This window comes from Pinus tabuliformis, chromosome 5_2 (genome assembly GCF_031772625.1).
Source record: "Pinus tabuliformis cultivar Carrire ecotype Pingquan chromosome 5_2, CPIR1, whole genome shotgun sequence".
NCBI classification, from domain to species: Eukaryota; Viridiplantae; Streptophyta; class Pinopsida; order Pinales; family Pinaceae; genus Pinus; species Pinus tabuliformis.
In genome coordinates, this window is record NC_142306.1 from 841517721 (window position 1) to 841544615 (window position 26895).

General features: G+C 38.2%; 1 protein-coding gene across 1 annotated transcript in view; it reads right to left on the reverse strand.

The window, feature by feature from the left end:
- Positions 1-523: 523 nt before the first annotated feature.
- LOC149161944 (disease resistance protein UNI-like) overlaps positions 524-26895 on the reverse strand; it is a 109783-nt gene continuing 83411 nt past the window's right edge. The window contains exons 2-4 of the mRNA XM_089435050.1: positions 2426-2502; positions 2054-2329; positions 524-823 (exon numbers count right to left, since the gene is read on the reverse strand). Coding sequence (XP_089291176.1) covers positions 524-823; positions 2054-2329; positions 2426-2502 — 653 coding nt within the window. The remainder of the gene's footprint in view (positions 824-2053; positions 2330-2425; positions 2503-26895) is intronic.

The following is a 26895-nucleotide window of genomic DNA, read 5'->3' on the forward strand; positions in this document are numbered from 1 at the left end:
CTGGATGTTACCAAGTTAAACTACAATAAACATTTCTCGTCAAGCTACAATAAACATTGGTACAATTGGGCACATGGTAAATCAACAGTCCACAGTTCGTTTCAAGAATGAACTGGAGCATAACATCACCAATGGAAAAAATATATAAATGTGAAGATGAGTGCTGTCCTCAACTTCAAACTTCAGAGCATCTAGCTGCTATGGAAATCATGCAAAATCTCTACAAGAAACTGCTCCAAAATCTCTACAAGAAACTGCAAAAAAATGACTTCAAAAAATGTCTTCAAAAATGCTTCAAATTCACTTCACAATGCTAATCACTTCTCCACGAATTACTTCACTCAGAGGTTGTTTCAAATTGTTCCATGGACAACACCAAATCTGCTTCGAGGTGGCTTCAATACTGCTCTTAAAATCTGCTTGAGCATGTGCCAAGTCATAAAAAATTTGACTTACAAATCATCTATCAGTGTTAACTCCAGTTATACTGCATTCACCATTCAACAATACAACTGCAACGATTTCAGCAACTCCACTGGTCTACAACGATTTCAGCAACGATTTCAGCAACACAGCAACTCCACTGGTCAACAACGATTTCAGCAACATCGTCTTGAAGCGGGTTCTGCTGCCGTTGTCGCTGCCTCCAATCTTGGATCAAGTATTGGTGGATAGCATAATAAAGTTTGAAATTCACAAATCCTATAAGAGTCTCATAAAATTCTACAAATGTCAGCATAACACGAAAATCAACATCCCCGGGGAGAACTTGTTGCAGAACATGTGGTGTGAGCCACGTAATGTTTTGACCCTCGACTTCTGCCTGATAGTAGATGCCCTTAACAGATACAAATGTCTTACGCAAAGAATGTGTTATGGAAATGTAGGCCTGCCACTCCAGACTTAATCTTTGACAGCTGTGGACATGCTCAGCAGGAATGTCATGTGTCTTGTCTGCGGGCAAAGCAGAGAAATTTTTTTTCTGAAGGCCTTCTCATAACTGGATGCGATACGTTCAAGGCATAACTTTCCTCCGATCATAGAAACAACGCTTACAACAGAGCAGCAAGTCTTGTTGTGTATATAGTTGCCACGACCATTAGTGCTGGAACCAGTGTGCCTCGTTGTGTACCTTGGAAACCTTCCAGATACACCCTCGGCATATATCTCGGCTAAATATTATAATGAGAAATCTTCAGCCCACGCTGTCAATTTGTAAATGTATCTAGTTCAAAAACTTCGACGATCTTTCCAAGATGTATTTACTCATTTAATTATTGTTTAAAAGCAGGAACCCAAATCAATATTTAATCTGGCGTGTATCTCGGTGCAAAAAAGAAAGAGGCCCGCGAAGAGCTAGCCGCAGGTGAAATAGTTTTGAAGGCAAAATGGCCGCGGGCTCAACCACTGAATTTTGTATTGAATGTGTTCACCAGAAGGGGCCACGGAGGGCCTGGCCGTTGGTGGACGTGGTGCCTACTGGGAGACGGAAAGGATTCGATCAAATTCCTTGGCTGCGGATGAAACACTGAAGGAGGACTCTGTAGATTGATTTTCGACCGAGAGAATGGGTTTATCTAGACACACAATATTTATCATAATTCCTCATCATGCAGTCAATGAAATGGATGAAATAATTTAATTGCCGTCGGTTAGCGCAGAAAGTGTTGAAGGCCCATTTCTAATTCCACGACATTCAGCAAAACTTCGTTGATTTCTCAGTATATTTATTACTCCACTACGGTACAATGTTTTTGTAGTTTCCAGCCTCGTTCTCCTGAACTGAAATTGAAGGTAAAGAGCTCGAAATGATCATAGACGGTGAAGATATAAAAGCATGCACATGTAAACTCTGTAAACATTATCTGCCTTCAGAGGCATAGCATGCCAAACTATTTCTTATTGATGTTCAACACTAGACTGACTTTTGACACCTCTGTCAAAAACAAAGCTGAAGACGAGATAAAAGCAACAATTTGATTGTCTCGCACCACAAAACCTAAGAATCAACAGTGGTGCTTCAGTAGCATGTATTGTATTTAACTAAGTGTACAGAGGGCTGTGAAAATGTAAGACGTGCATCAAGATCGCCGAAAAAGTGGCAAATTAGTGATATGGGCATTTCAATCTGCATGAGCAATTCTGGCCTTGTATCGATCTCAGATTCAAACCAGAACACCTTTATCTCCAACACGCGACTTTTACCAACACATAACCACCATTCAAAACTGTTGATATTCGCTCTGATACTTCCGCCCAATTTCGGCACCCAAATGTGAAAATCTCGTTGTCGTTCTGCGTTCCAGCACCACTGTACTCGAGCACAGACCTATATGTTCATTTCTTCACAATGACCGTGAGCATGATAAAAATTAATAGCAGGGTGGTGGCGTAGATAAATTGTTCTCCTCTTCGATTCTCTTACCTTCCTCCAAAAATTCCGATAAGCACCCACGATAGAAACAGTATCAGAAATGACCAAGATCAACAGTATAATGTTACCTGCCAGAGAGGATTTAATAGAAATCCACAGTTCGTCACTGATGAAGACTGTGGGAAGGCTTTATTTGCTCACAATGGGGTGCCCATCTCACAGAAGAAGGTAGCGAGACGAGCCAAGAATGTGTACAAGTCCAGAACGTATGTCTCTGCACACATCATGCTCCCAGCTAAAGAATTTTGTTCTCTCGTGGCTGATGGTGGTAGTTTCCGTAGACAAGCGTTAGACAGGCGTTAGACAAGCGTTAGCGCTGGCAGAGGCAGAGGCTGTTATTGTTTCAGTAACCGTCGCTGAGAAAAAGAGCTGACTTGACAGAGGCAGCACAGGCGGTGGTATGTCGATTCAACAGAGGCATTCTTCTGCCTTCCGCTCTGGACCAAGTAATCATTGACCAAATTAATCCTTGAGAGGACAGAGGCATTGAGGACAATGCTCAAGTCAGAATGACAAAGGCCAGTGCTCAGACCAGCTGCACAAAACTACACAGGCCACACATCATGGCTCTGATACCATGTTAAACAGACATGGTCAACAAAGAATGTGAAAGATAAATCAGTGAGTGTATTTTTTTATTAACATAAGATACACATTTATAGTACAATACGTGACTCTTGGGATTCAGATCCCAAGGTCTCTTGGACTGCTTTTGTCCATTCGAATTCCACACTAACCCTTTAGGATTAGGTGTCCATGTTAAACACACATGGACAGCACAAAAGATATGAAGGATAAATCAGTGAGTTCATTTTTTTATTAACAGGAGATGTACATTTATAATACAATGTTGTGACTCTTGGGTTTCAGATTCCAAGGTCTCTTGGACTGCTTAGTCTTTTCGGCTTCCACACTAACCCTTTAGGATTAGGTGTCCAACAGTGCTTTTGTGTCAAAAACATGATGAAAGAAAATTTTCTCTTATTTCCAATACAACAGACATTGTTGGTTTTTTTAACAGGTATATTTTATGTGGGATATAGCCTATATATGTTCATTAGCAATGAGATTGATAGTGATGGAACTTGCGTTTTTTTCGAGTTGTTGTGATAGTAGTTATTATTTTGGCAAACCTTTTTTAATTGAGTGGAAATAGGAGCTAGTGTTACATTGGTGTGCCTGCATTAATGTTTAGGATTGGTATTTGTGACTATGATAACAATTGTGAGTATTGAAAACTTAGATTGAGGCACATTAACATTAGCCAAAAGGCTTAAGCCAACAATGAAGGTATGGTAAGGTGAATAGTGTGATGGTTTGTCCAATAGGAATTGAAGACATGAAGAGAAACACTATTAGTTGGGATATTTGTCCAAAAGTGGTAAAACATGGAGCCATAATCAGTTGTTGACTTTATTTTATGAAAATTGAAGTTGCTATCTTGCGTAAATGACAATAGTTTTTTTTTTTTGTTGATAGTTATTTTGAAACATATCCAACTTGAAGTCACCAATAATTACAATTGGATATTTTCTAGGTGCATGTTCTAAAATGTCCATGATGAAATCAATGATTTCTTCCATTGTTGCATTTGGGATACTATAGACATTTACGAGGATAATAACATTTTCTTGAAAATGGAAAGTGACAATGGTTGATTCAATATGGCGTATTGTATAAGTTAATTGATTTTAATTGTAATTTTTTTTTTTTTTTCCCTGTAGCATTTAAGAATGCCATATAAGGAGAATAGATGTATGTAGTCATGTTTTATTTTCAAACACTGGATGATGGAGGCGAACTTGTTTTTAGTTTTTGGAAATAAGGGAAGTAAGCATTCATTAGATCATGGTCACCAACAATATCCTCAAAATGCAATGAGAAGTTACGTGTGTTCAATGACCATATTGTCAAACATCCTTTTGCTTGAGTTGAATATAAACTGTATTCAAGTTGATAAGAAGCGTTTTACCTAAGTGTTTGTAGCTCAACAACAATTTTTAACAGAGAGAGAAATTTGTTTATTGAAATTTTCCTATTAGATGCAAGGATTTAATATATTTAACACAATAAAATGCAATGTAAAAAAGTCCATGTTGTGTTACTCTTTTTGGGTTGAAAGCCAATCTATCCATTGTCAAGCCTTGTGATCGAAGTATGGTTCGTGCACATGCCAATTGAACAAGAAATTTCTCTCTTGTCAAACAACTTCTAGTTTTTGATTCATTATACCTACAAACTCTGGTAATAGGTGTCTAATTATACATTATTCCATATTTGAAAAAATGGAGCATTTCTTTTTGTTGAATAGTGCCAATTGTTGGAATTGTTTACGAGTAGGGGGTGATCTTGAGGGCTCTGGTGTGAGGGTTTACAGTCGTGAGCAGATGTTGAACTCCATGGAAGGGTGCAAAGGAGGGAGCTCCACTCCCTCCTACAAGCAGGCTGTAGCCAGCCGAGGAAAGAAGCCAATATAAGAGGTCAAAGGTACTGCTGAAGTAGGGAAAGAAAGCATGGAAGAAGAGCAGGAGGGAAATACAGCAAAGGAGAGTAATAGCATAAAATACAAGGAGGAAGACGATAAGGAACAGGGGGCAAAAACCAAGGTACAAAAGGGTCCATGTAAACCCAAAACCAAAGTCAGACCTAGAGTAGTTCTGAACGATCCTGCTCTGCAGGCACACAGGGACCACATGAGGACATATGCTATCATCTGTAAATTCATGGGAGTATGGCCCACTGAAAAAGAATTACAGACATGGATTAAATATCATTGGAAACCAAAAGGAAGAATTGACCTACAGCTTGGATCAAAGGGATTCTTCACTGTGGTCTTCACAAATATTGAGGATAAAGATAGAGTGTTTGAAGTGGGGCCCTACTTCTTCGTGACAGCTGGCCTCTACATGAGGCCGTGGATGATGAACTTTTTCCCGGAGCAGGAGACATTTACCTCAGTTCCAGTATGGGTAAGGCTTTAATCCCTTCCTCTTGATTATTGGCAAACAGAGTCGTTAATAGCCATAGGAAATAAATTAGGACATTTTGTCAAAGCATCTGAAGCCACCAGAAGGGGAAAATACACTTCCTTTGCACAAATTTATGTGGAAATGGATCTATCCGGAGCCCTACCGGATGAGGTTATTTTGGAGGTTTTTGATGAAGAATGGGTTCAAACAGTTGATTATGAACATATTCCATTTAGATGTCGCAGATGCCATGAGCACTGACACCTTTTCAGGGATTGCCCTCTCAATAAAATAGAGAATAAGAGCAAAGCTACCACCATGAAAGATACTGAAAGCTTTCATAAAGTAAACCATAAAAGAAAAGGGGGCAAAAGGGGAATTAAATAACATCAAGCAAAAGGGCCTCAGGTCAGTCCGAACAGGTACCAAGTGCTCGAAGAAGGAGAAGAGACAAAAAAAGCAAATCAGAGTATGGAGGTAAGTCCAGAGGAGGAGGAGGAAGACAAGGAGCATACAAAGGATGATAATAAACATACAGAGGCTATGATGAGTGATGTAGAACTGGATATGGACCAGGAAATGACCCAGAGTGAGATGGAAATGGAGGACCATGAGCTATAGGAGATTCTTGAGAGAGAAAACCTAGATTTGGAAGGGTTCTTGAAACAAGGAACCATGGGAGGGGTAGACTCGTTACCTCAAGAGGAGTTCACTAGAGTACAACAGCTGTACTTATGGAAAACCTAGAATACAGGGATGGTCAGGCAACGTAATACTGCAAAACAGGGTAGCGAAGGGGTGAAAACTTTGAAAAACACACCAGGATTAGCACCTAGATGCCCAGGTAAGAAAAGAGGTAAAAAAAAGCAGAATGAGTTGTTGATGGAATGTGGAAAGCTAATGATAGATTCAGGTAAGATGAAAGACCTAACCAGTTACTCCTTCACAAATCTTTAATGATGAAGTTCACTTCTTGGAATATAAGGGGTCTTGGTAGTAAAAGGAAGCAAAGATTAATTAGTAACAGAATGAAGCAAGAAGCTCCGGATATGATTTTTATCTAGGAAACTAAATGTTCCATTCAGAAAATTAAAGAATTATACAGCAAATGGCTCAATCGTTTTGAGTTTTTAGAAGTCAAGGCAGAAAATTTAGCAGGTGGCATTCTTACTCTTTGGAACCCCCAAAAGATTGGGATAATAGATGCTGAGGCTTCTAGAAATTATTTATCAGTGGTTATTCAACCTGTGGGGGATAGGGAGATCTATCTGGTCACGAATGTTTATGGCCCTCAGAGAATGGATGATAAACTCAGGTTTATAGATTCTCTGGTGGATCTCAGAGCAAGATTTGGAGATATACCCTGGATTTTGGGTGGTGATTTCAACATGATCAAATCATTATCGGAGAAAAAAGGGGGCACTAGGACCCTAAATAAAGACTCCTTAGCTTTTCAAACATTTATGGATTCTATGAAGCTAGTTGACATTGTTTCCAGTAATGGTCTCTTCACTTGGAACAATAAAAGAGGAGGAGAGTCTCTAGTTGCATCAAAGTTAGACAGATTCATCATCTCAGAAGACCTTATGCTCAATAATAAGGAAATGGCAGTGAGTATTCTCCCCTTTGGAGGATCAGATCACTAGCCTGTCCAACTGGAGGTCAAAGGCTTAGGTACGCCCAGGAATAGACCTTTCAGATTTGAAAATATCTGGCTCACCCATCCAGATTTCATCAACAACATTTCAGGTTGGTGATCTAAATATTTACACATTCAGGGTACAAGTATGTTCCTTCTTCACAAAAGATTAAAACATATCAAGTGCAAGCTAAAATATTGGAACAAGAATGAATTTGGTAACATTTTTGAAGGAAAAAATTTGTTGAAAACAAATTGCAGGAACTAAACCAAGCCCTTATCACGGTTGGCTTTGATAAAGTCAGAAATGAGAAAGCTACCAAACTCCAGCAAGAATGGGAGAACTTTTGTAAACAAGAAGAAATATTTTGGAGACAAAAATCTAGAGTGCAATGGCTAAAAGAAGGAGAGCGAAACACCAAATTCTTCCACAGATCCACCTTGGCAAACAGAGCCCATAATAGAATCTCTTCGATCAAGGATGAGGGAGGGAAACTTCTCAGTTCCCACAAAGACATAGAAGCTATGCTAGTCCAGCACTTTCGTGGGATAGCAAAGGAAACCATCTCAGACAGAGAGCATTTCATCAAGGATTTAACAAGACATATACCCAGACTAGTGTCCAGAGAGGATAACTTTAACCTCAATAGGCCAGTGACTGAAGAGGAGATCAGTGAGGTCCTCAAGGAAATGCAGAATGGTAAAGCGCCAGGCCCTGATGGTTTCAATGTTGATTTCTTCAAAGCTTGCTGGAATATTGTTAAACAGGACATTCTAAATGTAGTAGAAGATTCCAGGAGGAATAGAACTATTCTGAAAGCACTCAACACCTCTTTCATCTCTCTGATCCCTAAACAGGATAATGCCCTCACTCCAGATAAGTTTAGACCCATAGCATTGTGCAATGTGGTTTACAAGATAATATCCAAGGTTGTAGCCAACAGACTCAAACCTCTTTTTCCCACTCTTGTGTCTGGGGAACAATCTGGTTGTGTGGAAGGTAGGCAAATTCTCAATAATATCATTCAACCACATGAGGTGGTGGACTCACTGACTAGCAACAAGAAGGCTGGAATGATCATGCAACTGGACCAAGCCAAAGCTTATGGCAAGTTGAATTGGACCTATATTAAGAGGGTTCTTATTTCTTTTGGGTTTGATCACAACTGGGTCAAATGGGTCATGGCCCTGGTAACTTCTCCCAGTTTTTCTATTTTGTTAAGTGGTTGCCCCTCCGAGACTTTTATTCCTTCAAGAGGGCTTAGGCAGGGTGATCCACTCTCTCCCTTTCTCTTCATTCTCATGATGGAAGGACTGGGCCAGTCCATCAAGTAGGCAAAGGAAGACGGCAAAATCAAGGGTCTACAACTTTCTGAGAATGGACAGTCCTTAACTCATCAACAATTTGTGGATGATACCATGCTGCAAGGAATCCCTACGGTCAAAGAGGCTCTAGCATATAAACAACTTCTAAGTGACTTTTCCATGGCTTCAGGTATGGAGGTTAATCTTTCCAAATCCAAGATTTTTTTCTTTAATACCAATATTGCTATTCAAAGGAATATCTCTAGAATTTTGGGCTTTCAAAGGGATTTCCTTCCTTCAAAATATTTGGGTGTTCCTCTAACTGCTAAACCTCTGCATAAGAGCATATGGGAGCTGGTGATTAACAAGATGCAGGATAAAATTAGAAATTGGACCATCAGAACTTTAAACTTGGCTAGTAGATTGGTGCTTACGAAGGCTGTTCTTCAATCTATCCCAGTTTTCATGCTTTTAGCTCTCCCTGCACCAAAAGGAGTCTTACAACAATTCAGATCCATTCAAAGAGATTTCCTCTGGGGCAAGGGGGAGAATAGAAAGAAATGGGCCTTGGTAGCCTGGGAAAAGATTTGCAAACCTAAAAATCATGGAGGTCTTGGTTTGGATGATCCAGAGGTTCTAAGCAGGGCTCTAGGCGCTAAACTTTGGTGGCGTTGGGTTAAAGAACCAAAGGCTCAGTGGGCTAGTATTTGGAAAGAGAAATATGCCAGTACTTGGCAAATTAACGATCATATAAGGATGTTTGGAAGTATAAAGGGCTCATATATCTGGAATAAGGCATGGGAGAATAGAGGCTTAGTTCAAAAGAATAGCTTCTGGGAAATCAGAGAGGGAGATCTGGCACTATTTTGGGAAGACAAATGGCAATAAGAACTGATACTGTTAAAAGAGGATTTTAAGGACCTCAAGATAGAGACAGACATCATAGGGCTATCTAAGGTTAAATATTTCTGGGATCAAACCAATAATGCAGGTAAATGGAGAAACGCGAGGAACATTGTCTACAGGGAAGATAGCCCCTTGAAAGCAAAAGGAGAAGCTCTTATGAAAATGTTGGAACAAAGGAAGATTCTAGTACTAGGGGGGCATGCTCAGTTAAGATGGGGCAACAACAAAGAGGGCACCTTCAATATTAAGGAGGAAAAATGCATACTCCTTGAGCTGGATTCTGTTGCTCCGGATAGAATGTGGCAGAATCTATGGAGGTATCATGGCTCGATGAAGATTAAACTCTTCATGTGGCTGGCCTACCAAAGGAAAATTTTGACTTGGGACAACATTTGGAAAAGGGGGGTTGTGGGGCCTTCCAGATGCCAGCTCTGTGAGGCCCAAGAGGAAACTATGGAACACCTCCTCAACAGTTGCATCTTCACCTCTAGATTGTGGGACTCTTTTGTCACCATCTTCCAAAAGAAAGATAGGGATAGAGGGAGTATTATCAATACCCTAAACAACTGGAGGAGGAATTTTTATGATTTTGAAATTCTGTGCTCAGCTTGGGCTCTCATTCCTAGCTTCATTATTTGGAATGTCTGGAAAGAAAGGAACAACAGGATCTTTAAAAATGAAAAGAGACCTTTCCAATGTCTTTTTGAGCAGACATTAAGACAAATTAGGGAGACAGTTAGTACGACTGTGAGAAATCCCCCTAAGAATCCACCTTCAAATATTGAAATGATGATTCTCAGACAGTTAGGCATGCAGGGGCTTCTTCCTCAAGACCTAGATAGAACGGTTAGGATAATGGATACTGAGCAGGACTTTTGACTTCCTCCCTCTCAGGGCTTTCTGAAGTATAACATTGATGGGGCCTCTAAAAGCAACCTGGGTATTGCTGGCTTTGAAGGGGTGTTAAGGGATGAATCAGGTTCTACCATTTCCATCTTCCATTTCCATTTAGGTAGAGCCACTAACAACATGGAAAAACTAATGGCTATGGAGCAATGCTTAGAAATCCTAGTGAAGGATAATCGGCAAAATGTGATTATTGAAGCTGACTCTGAGCTAATCATTAACTCAGTCAAAAGAATCAGCTGGGGCACGAGGCCGGATAAGGTTTCAAAAAATTGGAGGTTGATCCAAGTCTTTCAACGGATCCAACTCCACCTCATGAGCCTACACACAGTAAGTTTTAACCATGTTCGAAGGAAGGCTAACAAACTGGTGGATTTATTGCCCAACCAAGGAGTGAATTGTACCATTAACAGAGTCGCGATGGGTTGGAGGGGGTTGTCTTAGAACAAACTAAAGGAACAGTGTGGCTACCAAGCCGATGAAGATATGATGGTGTATTGCAACAAAGCTATGGAGGCTTTGGCCAGATAGATTGGTTTCGATATGAGTTGCTGCTTTTTCCTCATTTTTACCCTTCTTTGGTTGCTCGGTAGATCCTGCTGCCTGGGTAGTTGGTCGGAGGGTTGGGACTGTACTTTACAGGGGTTCATCAACTGGTGCAGAGGGGTTGGAGTGAGAAGCTGAATTCTGGGCTTTCGTGGTGGTCAAGATTTCCTTGCTTCTCTTCACGGGGACGTAATTCCGCCCGCAAAGTGGTTTTCTGGTCATCGGGCGCCTTTAAAGCAAAAAGTGGTTTTTAAGTTTTGGGAGCAATCCCACTCAAGTCACTACACATGGCAATGGGGTGGGTACGAATACCACCCTCATCGCATGCTAACCTACAGTAATTTAGGCCCGTGCAATATGATCTTGGGCCGTCAGATCAAGCACGAAGGATCGATGGCTAGGATTCATCATGCTTGTTAGTGACTCCATGTGGTTAGGAGGCGGGCATTTTGGCAAGGCAATATCTTCCTCTGCCATTGGATCAAACTTGGGAGATCTACGGTCAAGATCCTTCATTCTTGTCAGTGGGTCCATACGATTAACCGTCGGGCTCCTTGGCACTGCGATTTCTTCCTCCATCGTTGGATCAGGCAGGATGTTTAGATGATGGCTATTAAAGGCTTCAACACTGATTTCAGTTTTGATTTAGATATTTCTTTGGTTTGAGTGTTAGTCCCCCATTCGGTTTGTGGTGAGTTGATTGGATAGCATTGGCATGGTCGGGCACTTGAGGGTTTTTATTGTTTTGTTTGGGAGGGTTCAGGGTTTACACCCTTAACTTGTTGGGTGGTTGATTTTTACCGGTCCATGGATCCACTTGGATGGTTGTATTTTATGTAAATTATTTTCTGATTTAATGACAATGAAGGTATGACTCTTGCTTTAGCAAAAAAAAAGAATAGTGCCAATTGTTGGATCAAAAAATTCATTCCAATTGGTGTCACTTTTAGTTGTTGTAGATGCTCTGAAAATGCTCTCAACACCATTGATCAAACCATCTTGAATATGATAGTTGTGCCAATCAATTCCACAAACATATTTTGTTTGAGCACAATGGTAGATGGCAATTGCATTTCATGTTTCTATGGTGATTTGTATTTTTTGATCCAATTGTATTGTCATACACATTTAATGTGATCGTTTCGGTATTGATGAGGGACAACCTTTTTTTATTATGTTCTTGCACATTTTTGTTCAAGTATAAGAGGTATGGAAATGTTGGATCATTTGGTGGGAATCTATAACAATGCTGGTTCAATTATGCAAGATCATCGTCGATATGCAAACATGTTCTAAGTCTATTTAAGATGGATTTGAAGCCTTTGTTTTCTTGTCACACCATTTTCTTTAGCTTCTAAGTTTTGACATTGTCTTTCCAAAAACTATAAGAAGTAGTGGTTACTTTAAGACTTGGATGCTCAAATATCCAACGATCATGTATAGAATGTGCTTGGAATAGGTTGCCACAAAATATTATGTCAAGATTTCCAAATGGCATAGTTGGAGTGTGCATGATTTCATGAAGTTGTTTGTCAATGTTATATAGAGTCAAGAGTCAATCAATGATGCTTTATCTATAAGCAAAAGTTTGGAGTGTTCATATTCTTTTCTTAACATATCAAGCGTGTTAAAAGTCGATGACCTCATGCTTCATGGTGAAAGTGGCAAGTGTAAAGTTGAATGTATTGTGACACCATTTGCATTATATGCAGCCTTGCCAGTAAAAGCAACTATGAGGCCCATTCTTTCTAATGGGTCACTTTGTAGGTCTTTGTTATAGTATCACAATAGTGTGTGGTGAAGTGCTTGCACAATGAATGTCTTTCCTGTTCACCCATATCCAGTAAGAAACAAATAAAATGGGTTGCATGGATTGTTTTTTTCCATCATATATATATATATATATATATATATATATATATTACAGATTGTTGTTCCTTATTTATTTTTCTGCTAATGTCATGATATGCTATTGTAATCAAAATAGAGGGATGTTTAACGAATAAAATGGTTTTTATATACAAGGTTTGGATGTTTTTAGATTGCATTTTCTCTATTAGGTCATGTTGAATATCATATTTCTCGTCAAGACAAGTATTGGTGTCATTTTCTAATGGGAAGTTAAGTAGAAACATCTCCTTGTTTTTGGATGTAATTGTAGTAGAAGCAAGGTCAGTATCTCCCCATGTCGAGATTGAATGGAAATTTTGTTTTTTAGTAGCACCAATAATGTATTTTTGGGAAAAGGATGCCTCAATCCATGTCTCATTATCTTTTTTAATGCGTATTCAGATTCTATCTATGGGGTATATAACATCATTTTTTTCTCTATAATGTTTTAAGGGTCCTTTTGTTCATTATACGGATGAATCGTATGACACACATGTTTTATTTTTTTGTAGATGTTTTTGTAGCCAAATAGTATGAAGCATATTTTTCTAAGCAATTTTTTTCAAGTTCAGTGGGTCATGCAACATATCTATCAATGGTTGACATGCACATAATATCTTCAGAGTTATCAGATTCTTGTTGTAGGAGAATAGGTCCTTTACGTATCCATGTTATTTTTTCAGCTGGAGCCATGTTAATGAAAATTGAATTTCTAGAGGATGAGTACAAAGCCAATGAAAGAATAATTGTAGAATTTTCCACTGTAGATCAACAGATTATGCCAAGTACAACAAACTTGCAGAAGCTTAATCGATTATGAGCAAGATCAAATAGAACAAATATAACTAAGAATGAGAAAGCAATCACACATGAACACAGAAGAATACTCTGGGAAAAGCCTCAGCTAAAAACCCCGATCTCTATAATATCATACAAGTGGAAATATGTTCGGATTACACAAAGCATTAGCTCAAAAGCTATCCTGCTCTCATTACAATCCCTATGTTGATCATAGATAGTCAAAGGCTTCTCACAAACCTTCTCCTCTGCCCCCCAATCCTCCTATTTTCTTGCGCAGTTTTTCCTGGGGTCCAGTGCTTCCACTTGTGTGAATTCCCACCTCAGACTGCTCACTTGGCTCGATAGTGATTGCGTAATCTTGAAGGAGATAATTCCTTCTACATGGATGAGTTTCCTATATAGGAAAAATCCTCCAACTGATAGTACATTGTCCCATCCTTTGATCTCAACTGGGTCTCTGACTGAACTAACATGCATGAGTTATTTATCAGAGAATATTCAGTTATTTGGAGAGCAACAGTTACATGCATGCAAGCATTAACTAACCGAACTCACAATTAATTCTACAAACTGTTAAAACTAATCTAACTGGACTTAACTCAGATAACTAAGCTAACTAATTACAACTCAATGTACAACTCATCCTGATCTCCTTAATCAAAGGATAACTTCCTCAATCAATGGAGAAACTGTTGCATGTCTTCACATAGACATCATGTTTGATTTCCTACAATTAATTAACTCAAGATGAATTAACTAATTATTTTATAAATAGCTGCTAAGATCAAATTCGAATTTTACTTCTCAATTTTAGTCCAGGGACTAACAAAAAATGGAATCCATCCCGAAATGTTATTTATAACAATGCTATTTTTAGCACTTCCATTTTTCATTCCTTGTTGCTACGTCCAACACTGGTACCCGAACTGCTATTTATAGCAGTGCTATTTTTAGCACTTCTACTTTTAGCATTTCTTGTTGCTATTTTGAACAATAATATGAACAAGCTGTTGACTTCCAAGCCTACAAATATTTTAATTTTGTTGCCTTCATTACATAAGCAAATTTCATATTCCTTTGAAAGAATATGTTATTGTGCAGTCCATCTCTGTCACATAGGAGTTGCAATATGTTGTTGAAGCATAGGCATCAAAAATGAATTGAGAATTTGTGTTTTCTTTCCAAAATGCCATGATTTTTTTGAAAATGCAATTATCCACACATGACAGGGATTTATTTTCAGTAGTACGATATGTCGAATAATGCAAGAGCAAAGGGGTAATATATATTCTTTTGTTGTAATCCCAAGACCAATTAGGATGTTGGAAATAGCAACAAGAAATGATAAAAATAGAATCTAGAATATTCCAATTTAATTTGTCCTTGAATTAAATTGTGAATTTTGAACTTAGTCTTAACAGTAACTTGGAAAAGATTAAGTAATTCATCTTGAATTAATTAGTTGGAGAAATTCAAGTTAGAATTCTTTATGAAGTCATGCAAGAGTTATCCCTTGAATTAAGGAGATATGGCTGAGTTATATTTGAGTTGTAATTAGTTAACTCAGTTTACTGAGTTAAGTCCAGTTAAATTAGTTCCAAACTGTTTAAGGAACTAATAGAGAGTTAACAGTCAGTTGATGCATGCATGCATCCAACTAGTGCTACTCAGTAAACTGAAGATTCTCTCATAAGAAACTCATGCATGTCTATTCTGAGAAAGACCCAGTTGAGTTAAATGTCAAGGACAGTGTACTATCAATTGCATGTGTTTTCCTATAAAGGAAACCAAAGCATGCAGTCAAGGTAAGGTTCTGTTGTGCCCTACAACAACCCCCCATTTCATAACATTTTTATCACAAACAATTTACATATGAAATGGGTCCCTTTTAAAAATTTTAATTGGCATTAATAAACTTGTTCGGATAAGGTATGATAATCAAATGAATTTGTGCATAAAACCCTTGTTGAACAAATAATAAGCAATTTTTGGTTAAGTCCGAAAAAGCAATCGCAAGGTCGTTTGCCATCTTGGTTCTTCCCGATGCGATATCGCTATCGGCCATCGGCGATAGCCAATGCACACACAGAAAAATCACATGCCTTTTCCCCGATGCGACACGATATCGGTGATCAACTATCGGTGCTACTTCTTGTGAAAAATGTTTTAAAGCTCCGACCCGATGCGATATCGCTATCGGCAGTCGGCAGAATCCTACGCATTTTCATAAGACGTTCAGATCTTTTCCCCGATGCGATATCGCTATCGGTAGTCGGTAAATCAATTGATATACATTTAGGGATTATGTTCGCGTGCTAATATGATACAATGTCGCAATCGGCATTCGCTAAAATCTTTCCCAAATGATAATGTCACTCACACTCCCGATGCGATGCGATGACGCTTAATGATGACCTGAGTCCCTAAAAGGTGATTATTTCAAAGCATTAAAGTTATATTTAAATCCGATTTGACAAAAGCACAGATTTCAAAATGCCGTTAAGTAAAGGGATAAGGTAATGCATGCGTATTTAAAGCTTTGCCCCTTCGAATTAACGAGCAATTACGATTAGACCTTTGAAAAAATCTATTGCACGCTTTAAGGGGTCATTCGGTTTAATAACTTAAGTAATGGTCATTTATGGAGCTGCAGGCTGTAAAATCACCATCATTGCATCTGCGATGCCTTCTCAAATCATTAGATCCGCAGCCACTTTTAGAAATAATCTCACCACGCTTCAAATAATATATCTATCCCGTTATGGATCGTCATTGTTATTTCTTTGTTACGATTTCTCTTGCATTTGTGTAGAATTCAACTGTCGAGAGAAGTCTGAATATGATGGGAAAGAAGTTCAAGAAGGTGGCAGGTTCTACTGCGACACCTGTCTCAGGCCAAGCTGCTATAGTTTCAAAGAAAGGCTTAATCTCAGATACTACATGCACTGGTATTCCTGGCACTACATGGCAAGGAACATACAATTTGCTAGAAGCAGAACAACCAGAAACGACAGTAACGGAGGCAAGTGTGGATGAACTAAGAAAGTCTGAGGCAACTCTTAAAGATCTGGCTGACTCCTTTCTGCACAGAATAGCAGCCAGAGAACAAGTCTTGCCTTATACTGATGTGGTACGTTGGGCAATTGAAGAAATTACTCTCACTGATAGAACCTTCCATACTAAGGATGGAAGGATTTTCGGTTCCTTCAAGCCTGACGACTTGAGACGGATGTATCATTTGCCCAAACCCGAGCAAGTCTATAAAAGAGCCTTTGTAGAGAAGTTCGCCAAAGAGAATGAATCACCATCCGAACCTCTCCGAGATTGGAGGCAAAATCCAGCAAAACACAAGCAGGATATGTCGGGTAAATACTCCAATGCTTCTTTGGCTTCACCTTATTGCTATGCTGGAATTATGATGTGTAGATTGTGGGGATTTCATGATTCTGCAAATATCCATGTTGATATGGTTCCCTTAATGGAAGCGGCCGTCAATAGTATAATCATGGATTGGGCCACTATTCTGTCTGATAAGTTGGTCATAACTATTCGTGAGTTTAGGGCCAAAACCAGAGTCACCGAGAGAAAAATCCCACCCTTCTATTACTCTGCTTACATTATGGATACCCTTTGTTTTAATTCTGAGTTTCCTGTCCTTGGTTGGAGATGGACAACCCATGACCCAACACCTATTCATTTGTATCATCGGAAATTGTGGAAACCCTCCCACAAAGACCATTTGTATCAAATTTGCAATGGTTTTATGGTTCCCGTTCACTATTCTATTTTTGACAGACCTATCCCTAGAATTTCTTATGAAGCTTCTTTTGACCTACCAGCCGTAGCCCATTGGTTCGACGAAGAACATTTTTCCTATATCAGAGTTTTTGGAAGCAAGGCTAGGCCACATGTTCTCCCCTTGTACATCCCAGATAAATTGTTAGCCCGGGAAATCTCTTATCAGATCATGTCTGAGGGTGTCACACAAACTCTCAAAGAGGAGAAGAAGAGAGGATGGCCCTCTTTTCCTTTAAGAATTGGAGTTTATATGCTGCTAAATTATAAGCATGCAGAAAAGGAAGCAGCAAAACTCCAAATGGTATCTCTAGCTTCTATTCCAAATAGACTCTATGACCCAAAAAAGACTGCTTTCATTGCCTTGGAACAGGCCAAGCTGACAAAGGTTGTTCATCAAGAAGACCAATTTGACGACCTGTTCATGAGTGCCGATTCAATAAGCCAAGTCAAACAACTTGCTGCAATGAGATATGAAGATGTGGAATTAACTGAATATAATAAACTTAGAAAGCAAAGGTTGCAAACTTTGCCTCTAGATTTATTATCCACAACCCCAACATCATCCTCAAGCAAGCCTGATCAGCTGGAAATAAATTCACCTCCCGTTACAATTAGAGAACAGGAGGAAAGGCAAAACAAGCTGCAGGCAGAAAGGCATAGAAGAGAACAGATAGAAAGGCAGCAAAAAGCACAAATTGAACAAGAGCAAAGAAAGCAAAGGGAGTTAGAAGAACAGAGGAAAAGAGAAGAAGAAGAAAAAGCAAAGAAAGAACTGGAAGATAGGCAGAAAAGGGAATTGGAGGAACAACAACGAAGAGCACAAGAGGAGCAACAGCGGGAGGCATTCGAGGAACAGCAGAGGATTGAACAAGAGAAAGAACAGAGTAAGCAAATCTCTGTTGATCCTGAATTGATTAAAGAATGGAACCAATTCGATTCCATTATAAGTGGTAAGGAAGCCTCCAAAGACTCTGACGCCTCAAAGACTCCCGATACTACTTCTTCTCCGGTTCTAGAAGGAACCAGCGGCCCACCCATGGTACAGAATGTTGAGGTAATTACTCAAGACCCATCTGATCAAATTGATCTTCAGGTAGAGGAAATTCCTCCCCTAGACATTTTCTACAGCCCTAAGCATAGAGCTGTTGTAAGGCGCTCGAGGAAAAGGCGAAGGCTTGATCAACCTTCTGTTTCAACTGAGCAAACAGTCACGGGCAATGTCGTCTGGAAGGGAGAATTAGATCCCTCTGAAGATTTGACAAAGCTGTCGCAATTTGCGGGAGCTTATTCAGCGGCAACCATTGACAAAGCATCCAAAGTGAGTCTTCTTTTGAAGACTAAAGAGCATGAGGTATACACATTGCAAGCAGAAGTGATAGAGGCAAGGAATAAGGCAGCGCAGGTAGAAGAACAATTGCTGGCCCAACAACAAGAGAATCATTTGTTAACCCAGCAAATTGAAAAACTGAGGATAGACCAAAGTGGCATTCAGAAAGCACAAGAATTGTCAGAGGCATTATCCCAGTTGAAGGCATCGAATGAGCTGTTGATGAAATCTAAAGAGGAGCAAATAATTCAGCTGTCAGCACAGCTTGAAGGTATCAAAGGTGCCAAGAGTATTGATGATTTCAGAACAGAGGCAACTCGAATAAACAGCGCATTGATATCTCAGACCAGACTCTTGTGCCAACAACTGGTTGAAGCTGAGATACTTTGTGAAACATCTACAGCAGTATGTGAACAAATCGAGAAAGCCAGGAGTAACTTGGATCAGGCTGAAGACGATATAACAGAGTATATTGAATGGCAAGAAACTCCAGAAGGGCAAGCGGCAAATTTGTCTCGAATCTGTGTAACATACAAGGACATACTTTTCATGGAATGGAACACACAGGTAATGAAGGCGGAAAGGGCGGCATCCAGATGCAAAATGATTGCCAGAAACATGATCAATCTAGTCAATGATACATTGTACCTGGCAAACATGATTTCACAATGCACACCTGGAAACATAACAACCGCAAACATGCTGGAGCACAGGAATTATCCTGAGCTGGAGACACAAGGGCGGTTAATTGCTGGAGTGAATACCTTGACCGCCGACGCATACTGGCTTTTCCTGATTAAACCACATTCTCAAAGGTCGGCCCTTAACTGCCTAACAAATGCTCTCCGATACCTGATTGCCGATATCCAAGATGCCACATACGATGCACAGCTGACTTCACGCCTCAATACTCCACCAGAAGTAGAGCCAATGCTGGCGATATGTCAGCGAAGGAGTAAAGGCAAAGAGACCTCTGACTGAAGCATCGCCGCCGACTGCCGAATCACCAAAATGCAAAATGATATTTGTTAATGTCGATTTGTTAGTTTTTAGTTTTAGATATTTAGATATTTAGATTAGCATAGTATTTATAGACCCTTTCATTGTTTTGGAAAGGGTCGTAAAATTTTGTAAAAGACTTAAAGGCTGAAGTTTACACTATTGTGCTTCAGTCTATATTCTTTTTGAAACTCGACCACTGGTTCTTAATTTTACTTGGAAGGCTGTTTTAAGTAAATTGTGCACTATTGTCGTTTGCTTGGAATGCTTTCTGGTTGGAAGGAAGGACCGCGACATAGCGATTAATATATTGGATTGATCAAACAGCTTGCATGGTACTATTATCTGTATCTGTTCTTCTTTCTATTATATGAATTGCTGTGTTATTATTTTGCTATTATTGATTACATGTATGCGATATAACAGCAAGTCTGCATTTCATATCACTATTGAATGTTTTGTGATTTGTTATCTCTTTTACTTATGCGTGTAACAATGATATAAATGACTGAGTGCGGTAATTCGCTATTATCGCTCTGCATAACTATTTATGCAGAGCAATCTCAAATGATTTAAACATTTATGCTTACTGTTAGTGACATCTATATGCCTGCCATTAAGCATAGGTTATCAAACGCTGCATTATCTGAATTGATAAGTCCCGGGATTAGCTTATAGTTATTATATTTCTTTTATAGTTTAGTTATTTGTTTATTATCACTTCATATCATAAATCATTCATCCATCCCGTTTACTTATAATCTTTGGGAAACTGGTCCCATTATCCCCAGTCGGAGCCACTATTCCAAACGGAAAAGGAGCTGCACTAAGTTCCGGACCGGGTGGTTTCCCCGATGTTGTTGCAACGAATTTCGGGGCATCAACATTTTTGGCGCTAGAAGGAGGGCCATCGACTGTGAATGGCAAGTAGGTCCAATTCTGCAAACCATTCTAAGAGTAATTCCCCCTCCAAACCCTCTTCCCCTTCTCAATCACATGCTGGTTCTCCAGCACACGATCGAGAAAAAGAAGAGTCAACCACCACTGCTCACACCCATCATATTTCAGAACATTTAAGTCTTGAATCCCCTGAAGTTCAGTCTCTTATCCATAAACTTCAGAGCTTCTCGATTTCGCCTCAGAAATCTGAAGTATCACAAAGCAGTGTGACTTCGCAGTTAAACTTATCCCATCCACTCACCAGACTTCAAAGTGAAAAACTCGGTATTGAACCTACTGAGTTTCCTTTACCAAAAAGGAAAAAGGCTAAGAAGATTACTGAAGTATCTGATAGTGAAGATTTTTCTTCCATATCCTCCATCTCCACTCCTCCTCTGCGAAGTCAACCATCCACTCCTTCGTTACACACTGTTGTTCATCAGGGAATAAGTACTACAGCGTCTCAAACTACTCACTCTTCAACAATTTCTTCTCCTCAGTCATCTGGAATCTCAACAGTAGTAACAACTATTATCGCCAGCATAATGGCAGATCCATGGACTACGCCAGGCGCAGTCAATATGCCCGGACCATTACATGATCTACCCGATGATCCCGAAAAATGGTTGCCTAAATTCAATCCAGATAACGGAACACAAGCTGAAGAACATATTAACAATTTCATGTTAGCAGTTAATTTGAAAGGAGTGACAGAACAAGATGTTGTTGTAAGGCTTTTCCCTTATACTCTGCAAGGATCGGCAGGATCCTGGTACTTCTCTTTACCTTCTGGTTCTATTACCAGCTGGACCACATGCCAAGAGCAGTTCCTTACCAAATATGGAGATGACAGGTCTCTGGCGACTTTAATAAATGACCTCTCCAATTTGAGAATAGAACATAGGGAACCAATAAAGGAGTTTAATGCTCGATTCAACATAGACTTTGATGATAGAGGCATCATTCTGATTCAGGTTGGATGTTTTTTGTTTACGGATTTGCTGGAGCAACAACACTAGAGAGAAGTGTTGCATGCAGAACATTACAAAGGTTTAGGATCAGGATCGAGTTGAGTTCCTTTCTTGTTGAGAGGGAGTGTTGAAAATAGCAACAAGAAATGATAAAAATAGAATCCAGAATATTCCAATTTAATTTGTCCTTGAATTAAATTATGAATTTCGAATTTAGTCTTAACAACAACTTGGAAAAGATTAATTAATTCATCTTGAATTAATTAGTTGGAGAAATTCAAGTTAAAAGTCTTTCTTAAGTCATGCAAGAGTTATCCCTTTAATTAAGGAAGTTATCCCTTGAATTAAGGGGATATGGTTGAGTTATATTTTAGTTGTAATTAGTTAACTCAATTTACTGAGTTAAGTCCAGTTAAATTAGTTCCAAACTGTTTGAGGAACTAATAGAGAGTTAATAGTCAGTTGATGCATGCATGCATCCAACTAGTGCTACTCAGTTAACTGAAGATTCTCTCATCAGAAACTCATGCATGTATATTCTGAGAAAGACCCAATTGAGTTAAATGTCCAGGATAGTGTATTATCAGTTGCATGTGTTTTCTTATAAAGGAAACCAAAGCATGCAGTCAAGGTAAGGTTCCTTGAGGATTGCGCAATTCTGACAGAGTGTGAGATCAGTGTGAGAGATCAGTGTTCCACTTGGTTGAGAGTCTTCCACTTGGTAACAGTAGGATCACCCAGGAGAAACCGCGTAAGGAAATAGGAGGCTTGGAGGGAAGAAGAGAAGGCTTGTGAGAAGCCTTGATTTCTTGTGAGCATTTGTGAGTATTGTACTGAGAGCTGGCTAGCTGTGAGAGCTATGGTTTTGTATAATCTCTATGTATTTCCACCTTCATCTGTGAGGATTGTACTGAGAGATGGCTAGATGTGAGAGCTAAGGATTTGTATAATTCTTATGTATTTCCACCTTGTATGATAATATAGATAGTGGGCTTTTTAGCTGAGGCTTTCCCCTAAGTATTTTCCGTGTTTCATGTGCATTGATTCTTCTTCTGGTTATATGTGTTCAACTCGATCTTGCTCAAATATTTTAAGCTTCCGTAAATTAATAGTAGAAGTAGGTTATAGTATTTTTCTTTGGTTATGTTGCATTACCGGGTTAACCTACAACAAATTTTCTACATGGTTTCAAAGCTAGATCTATAGAGAGAATTTCTACATGGTCTCAGAGCTGGATGTGTAGAAAATTTCTACATAGGAAAATATCAAATGTTATGTTGTTTTAATAGGCTTTGTCTTGTAAAAGAGAAGATCTTTTTTTTTCATTTCTTGATCATCATAGTAATTATTGTGAAAAGGTTGCAAGATACAAGTTTCATCAATCAATACAAAAGGGAAACCAAATCTATAGCTAGAATGTCTATGCCTTTTGCAAGTTTTCGTGTGATGGTGAGTATGAATTTGAATCATTTCATTTGGAAACATTGTTGAATCACAAGTCAAATAGTGATTGATGAAAGATATAACATTGGTATCAGGGAATGCTAATATATCGATGAATTTATAATCCAAATAAATCCATGGTCATATTCTATTCCTCTACTTTCGAACTTTGTGATAAAAACGTAATTTTGCACCTATCCAAATAACTCATTTTTTTTGCAATCAAAGTACATAGTGATTAGATTATGTGTCTATAACATTAATTGAAAATGACTTGATGACGTCTGATCAATGTGTCAATGCATGCATTAGAAGGGATGTTATTGTAAGTTGTTGTAGAGCTAGATATTTGTTTTTTCAATGCATATGTGAATGGATCCCAAAGATGCTCAACATTAGTGAATGTGGAAAAAAATGGCGGTGGACCAAGTTGTTGTATCATTGAAAAGATTTATTTTTGTATGCTTTCAAAGTAGTCAAGAGATGTGTGAATTCCTTTCAAACATTGATATTCAATCAACAATTGCAGTATTTTTTGAAGATTGTTTCTATTTTTGATGTATTTAGCAAGTAGTTTTCGCCCTTTTAACTCTCCCCTGTGAATAGAAATTTAGGATGAGTTGGAAACTTGGTTTATCAATACACATATTTATTTAAAAAATATAAATGTAATATATTTTGATAGGTCTCCATACATATGCAATAGCTCCCATTGTGCAATATGTCGATAGGAGAAGTAGTTGATGACATCAACAAGTCGAGTAGAACCATAAAACATTGTTAGGAAGTTAAGTTCTTCAAAGAACTTGTCTTAGAAAATTCCCAATGGTTGAAATCCTTTAGAAGGCATGATTTGTATTATTCTTGTATCAAGATCATGGATTAGATGGGAAATTGAGTATCTTTCCACAAGGGTTTTTGATTCTATCTCTAGATCATTGTCAACATTTGGGGAATCTACTAGCTCTATTTTTTGAACATTTTTATCATGGTTTTATTTAATTTGAAAAAAATGTTTCCCCAATTCATTTTTTATTACTATTTGTTTATTTTTGTAGAGAGTGGTGCTACAGAAGTCATTTAACACAATCATCACTTTTTTGGCCAAACATTTCCAGACAAATAAGCATTCTTGTACTCCATTTTTCTCTTTAGCATAATTACAATTGTCATGAATTCATCAATATTTCTAGGCAAGTTTGTTCGAACTTTATTCAAATTGGAAGGAACATTAATAATTATTCTTTTTAATCCAATCTACTATCTTTTGTAGACAAGTTTCCTTATTTGTGTAAAGGTCATTCTTGGTTCCACTAATCTCTCCTCTAAAGGTGTTAATTTTGCAACAATAAGAAATCTATTGTTTCAATGAATATGTAGAGGTGATGAAAATGTAGAAAAAATTTAATTGAGTATTTAATTGTTACGAGATCTACAAATTTGTTCATTGATTTTGATGGATTTGACTTCTATTGCAGGTGTGAGGTTATTAATTTTTTTCAATGTGATATTGTTGACGAGTCACGTGTCTTTTCCAAAATGCAATCCGTCACAAATGCAACATACATATGTAGGTGTGTCTTTGATCATTTGCAAATATGTCTCATTTACTTTCATCTTTGAACATACCTTAGTGATATTTGAACTTGGATGAGTAAGGGAAATTCCATCTCCTTTGTTTTTCACACCCAATTATCATGTGCAAAAAAATGTATGAAAAATGTCATATTTGCATAACCATGTTAAGACATTGTTCAAGTTAAACCTTTGTGATATGGCTATAAATTGTGGGGTTATGCCCTTATGCATACCTTGTTACCACCTCACATCTAGGGGTAACTAGAGGATTTTTCTCTTTGAAGACCCACCTAATCACAAACAATGGTCCCAATGATGACATTTATGATTCTCTTGGACAATTTCTTGCATATGCCTCTCATATCATGCTTAGCTTGACACATATGAGATACATTTATCCATTGCTTCATATTAAATGTAAACACTCAATGTATCTGACATGAGAATATTGACCATGACTTGAATTGGATAATGAATTATGATTCTTGGAAGTTATGTCTTTTACCTTTCTTCGCCTTAGTGGACATCATGAATCTCCTAGTTAAGTGTTCCAACTCTTTAGTAGAAGGGGTACAACTAGGGTAGATTGGTAAGGGTAACATTCCCATGTCCCTTACAATGTTGGTCCCATTCACAATGCCATTTGTGCAGGGTCAATTAATTAAAGCATAATTTCCACTGATAGCTAAATTTTAAGTGAAATGAACATTTACCTAACCCCTGGAGTGTTGAAAATATCAGCAAGAAATGTTAAAAATAGCACCAAGAAGGTCCTGATTTAATTTTTTCCTTGAATTAAATTGGGAATAAAATTGTAATTCCACATCTCATGACAACCTATATTAGTTAACTAAGTTAATTTGACCTATTTGGCTCAGTTAATTTGAGTTGAGGGTCTAACTAGAGTCATGTAGAGTGTCTCCTACAATTAGGAGCATTGGTTGAGATTATTTTTATTTGTAATTAATTAATTCAGTCTAACTGAGCTAAAGTCAGTTAAACTAGCTCCAACTGTTGGAGGAACTAGTGGGAGGTCTAGTAGTGTGGTGTTACCTGCAGTTGAGTGTGGTGATGCCTAAAGTGTTGTGTGGTGCTACTTGAAGTGCAATGTGGTGCTACCTACAATGACCAACCAGTAAACTGAAGATTCACTCATAATTAACTCATGCATGTCAGATCTAAGAAAGATCCAGTTGAGATTGGAGTTCAGGGACAACGTACTATCAGTTGTATGGTCATCCAAATTGTACAGACAGTGCACACAATAAGAGGAAGAGCCTAAAGGAATTACACAATCCAGTGGAGGAAAATTTGTATTAAATAGGGGCCTAATTCCTCATTGAACAACACAAAGAATTAGGATATTGGAAGGCTAGGAAAATGGCTAAGGGTTGGCTAGGGTCAGCCTAGGAAGCAATGAGACAAATAGAGATAGTTTAGAGGTTGCTTGGGCTTGAGAAAAGCATTGTAATCTTCTCATATTTTCTAACTAATGCAATATACAGATAGCAGGGGAGTTTATTTGTGCCTTTCCCTAGGAAATCATTGTGTTACATGTTTATTGAATTCTTTCTCTTGTATGCTTCGTGGTTTCACGATTGTTTAATTGTTTTCTCTAATGAGTAGAGTAGATTCAAGTCTATTGTTTTAGTAAATTACAATTAGTAGTTTGAATCTATAAGGAATTTCTACAGAGAGCATCGATAGAATTAAACATGTGACCTCTAAATATAAAACTAAGGTGCTTTGACGAGGGTTAATTGAACAATTGAACCTACCTTCGAGGATAAATACATACCATGATAAGGAAAGTAGAAAAAAAAACATCTCCTTGACATTTATGTTATAATCTTGTTGTTTTATTGTTGAATTATTTGTGCGAGTCATATTTGAGTCCTGAAACCCTCCCATACCATCAGCACGTACATGTACTATAATCATGTCAAATTTCAATGCATACAAGCACAATCTGAAAATATTTCAATGTTCGACCTATTCACGTGCGAGTCATATTTGAGTCCTGAAACCCTCCCATACCATTAGCACATACATCTACTATAATCATGTCAAATTTCAATGCATACAAGCACAAACTGAAAATATTTCAATGTTCGACCTATTCACAACCCCCTCTATGCGAGGTGAATTAATTAAAGCATAATTTCCACTGACTGTTAAATGTTAAGTGAATTGAACATTAACCTAACCCCAAGAGCATCAAAATAATTGAACCCTTGACCTATCATTATAAAATTAAGGTGCTTTCATGAGGTGTACTCAACCAATTGAGCTAACCATGAGGCATAAATACATACCATGATAATGAGAGTAAAAAATAATAAATAATTTCACCTCCTTGACGTTTATGTTATAATTTTGTCATTTAATTTTCAAATTCTTTGTGTGAGTCATATTTGAGTATTAAAGCCTTCCCATATCATCAA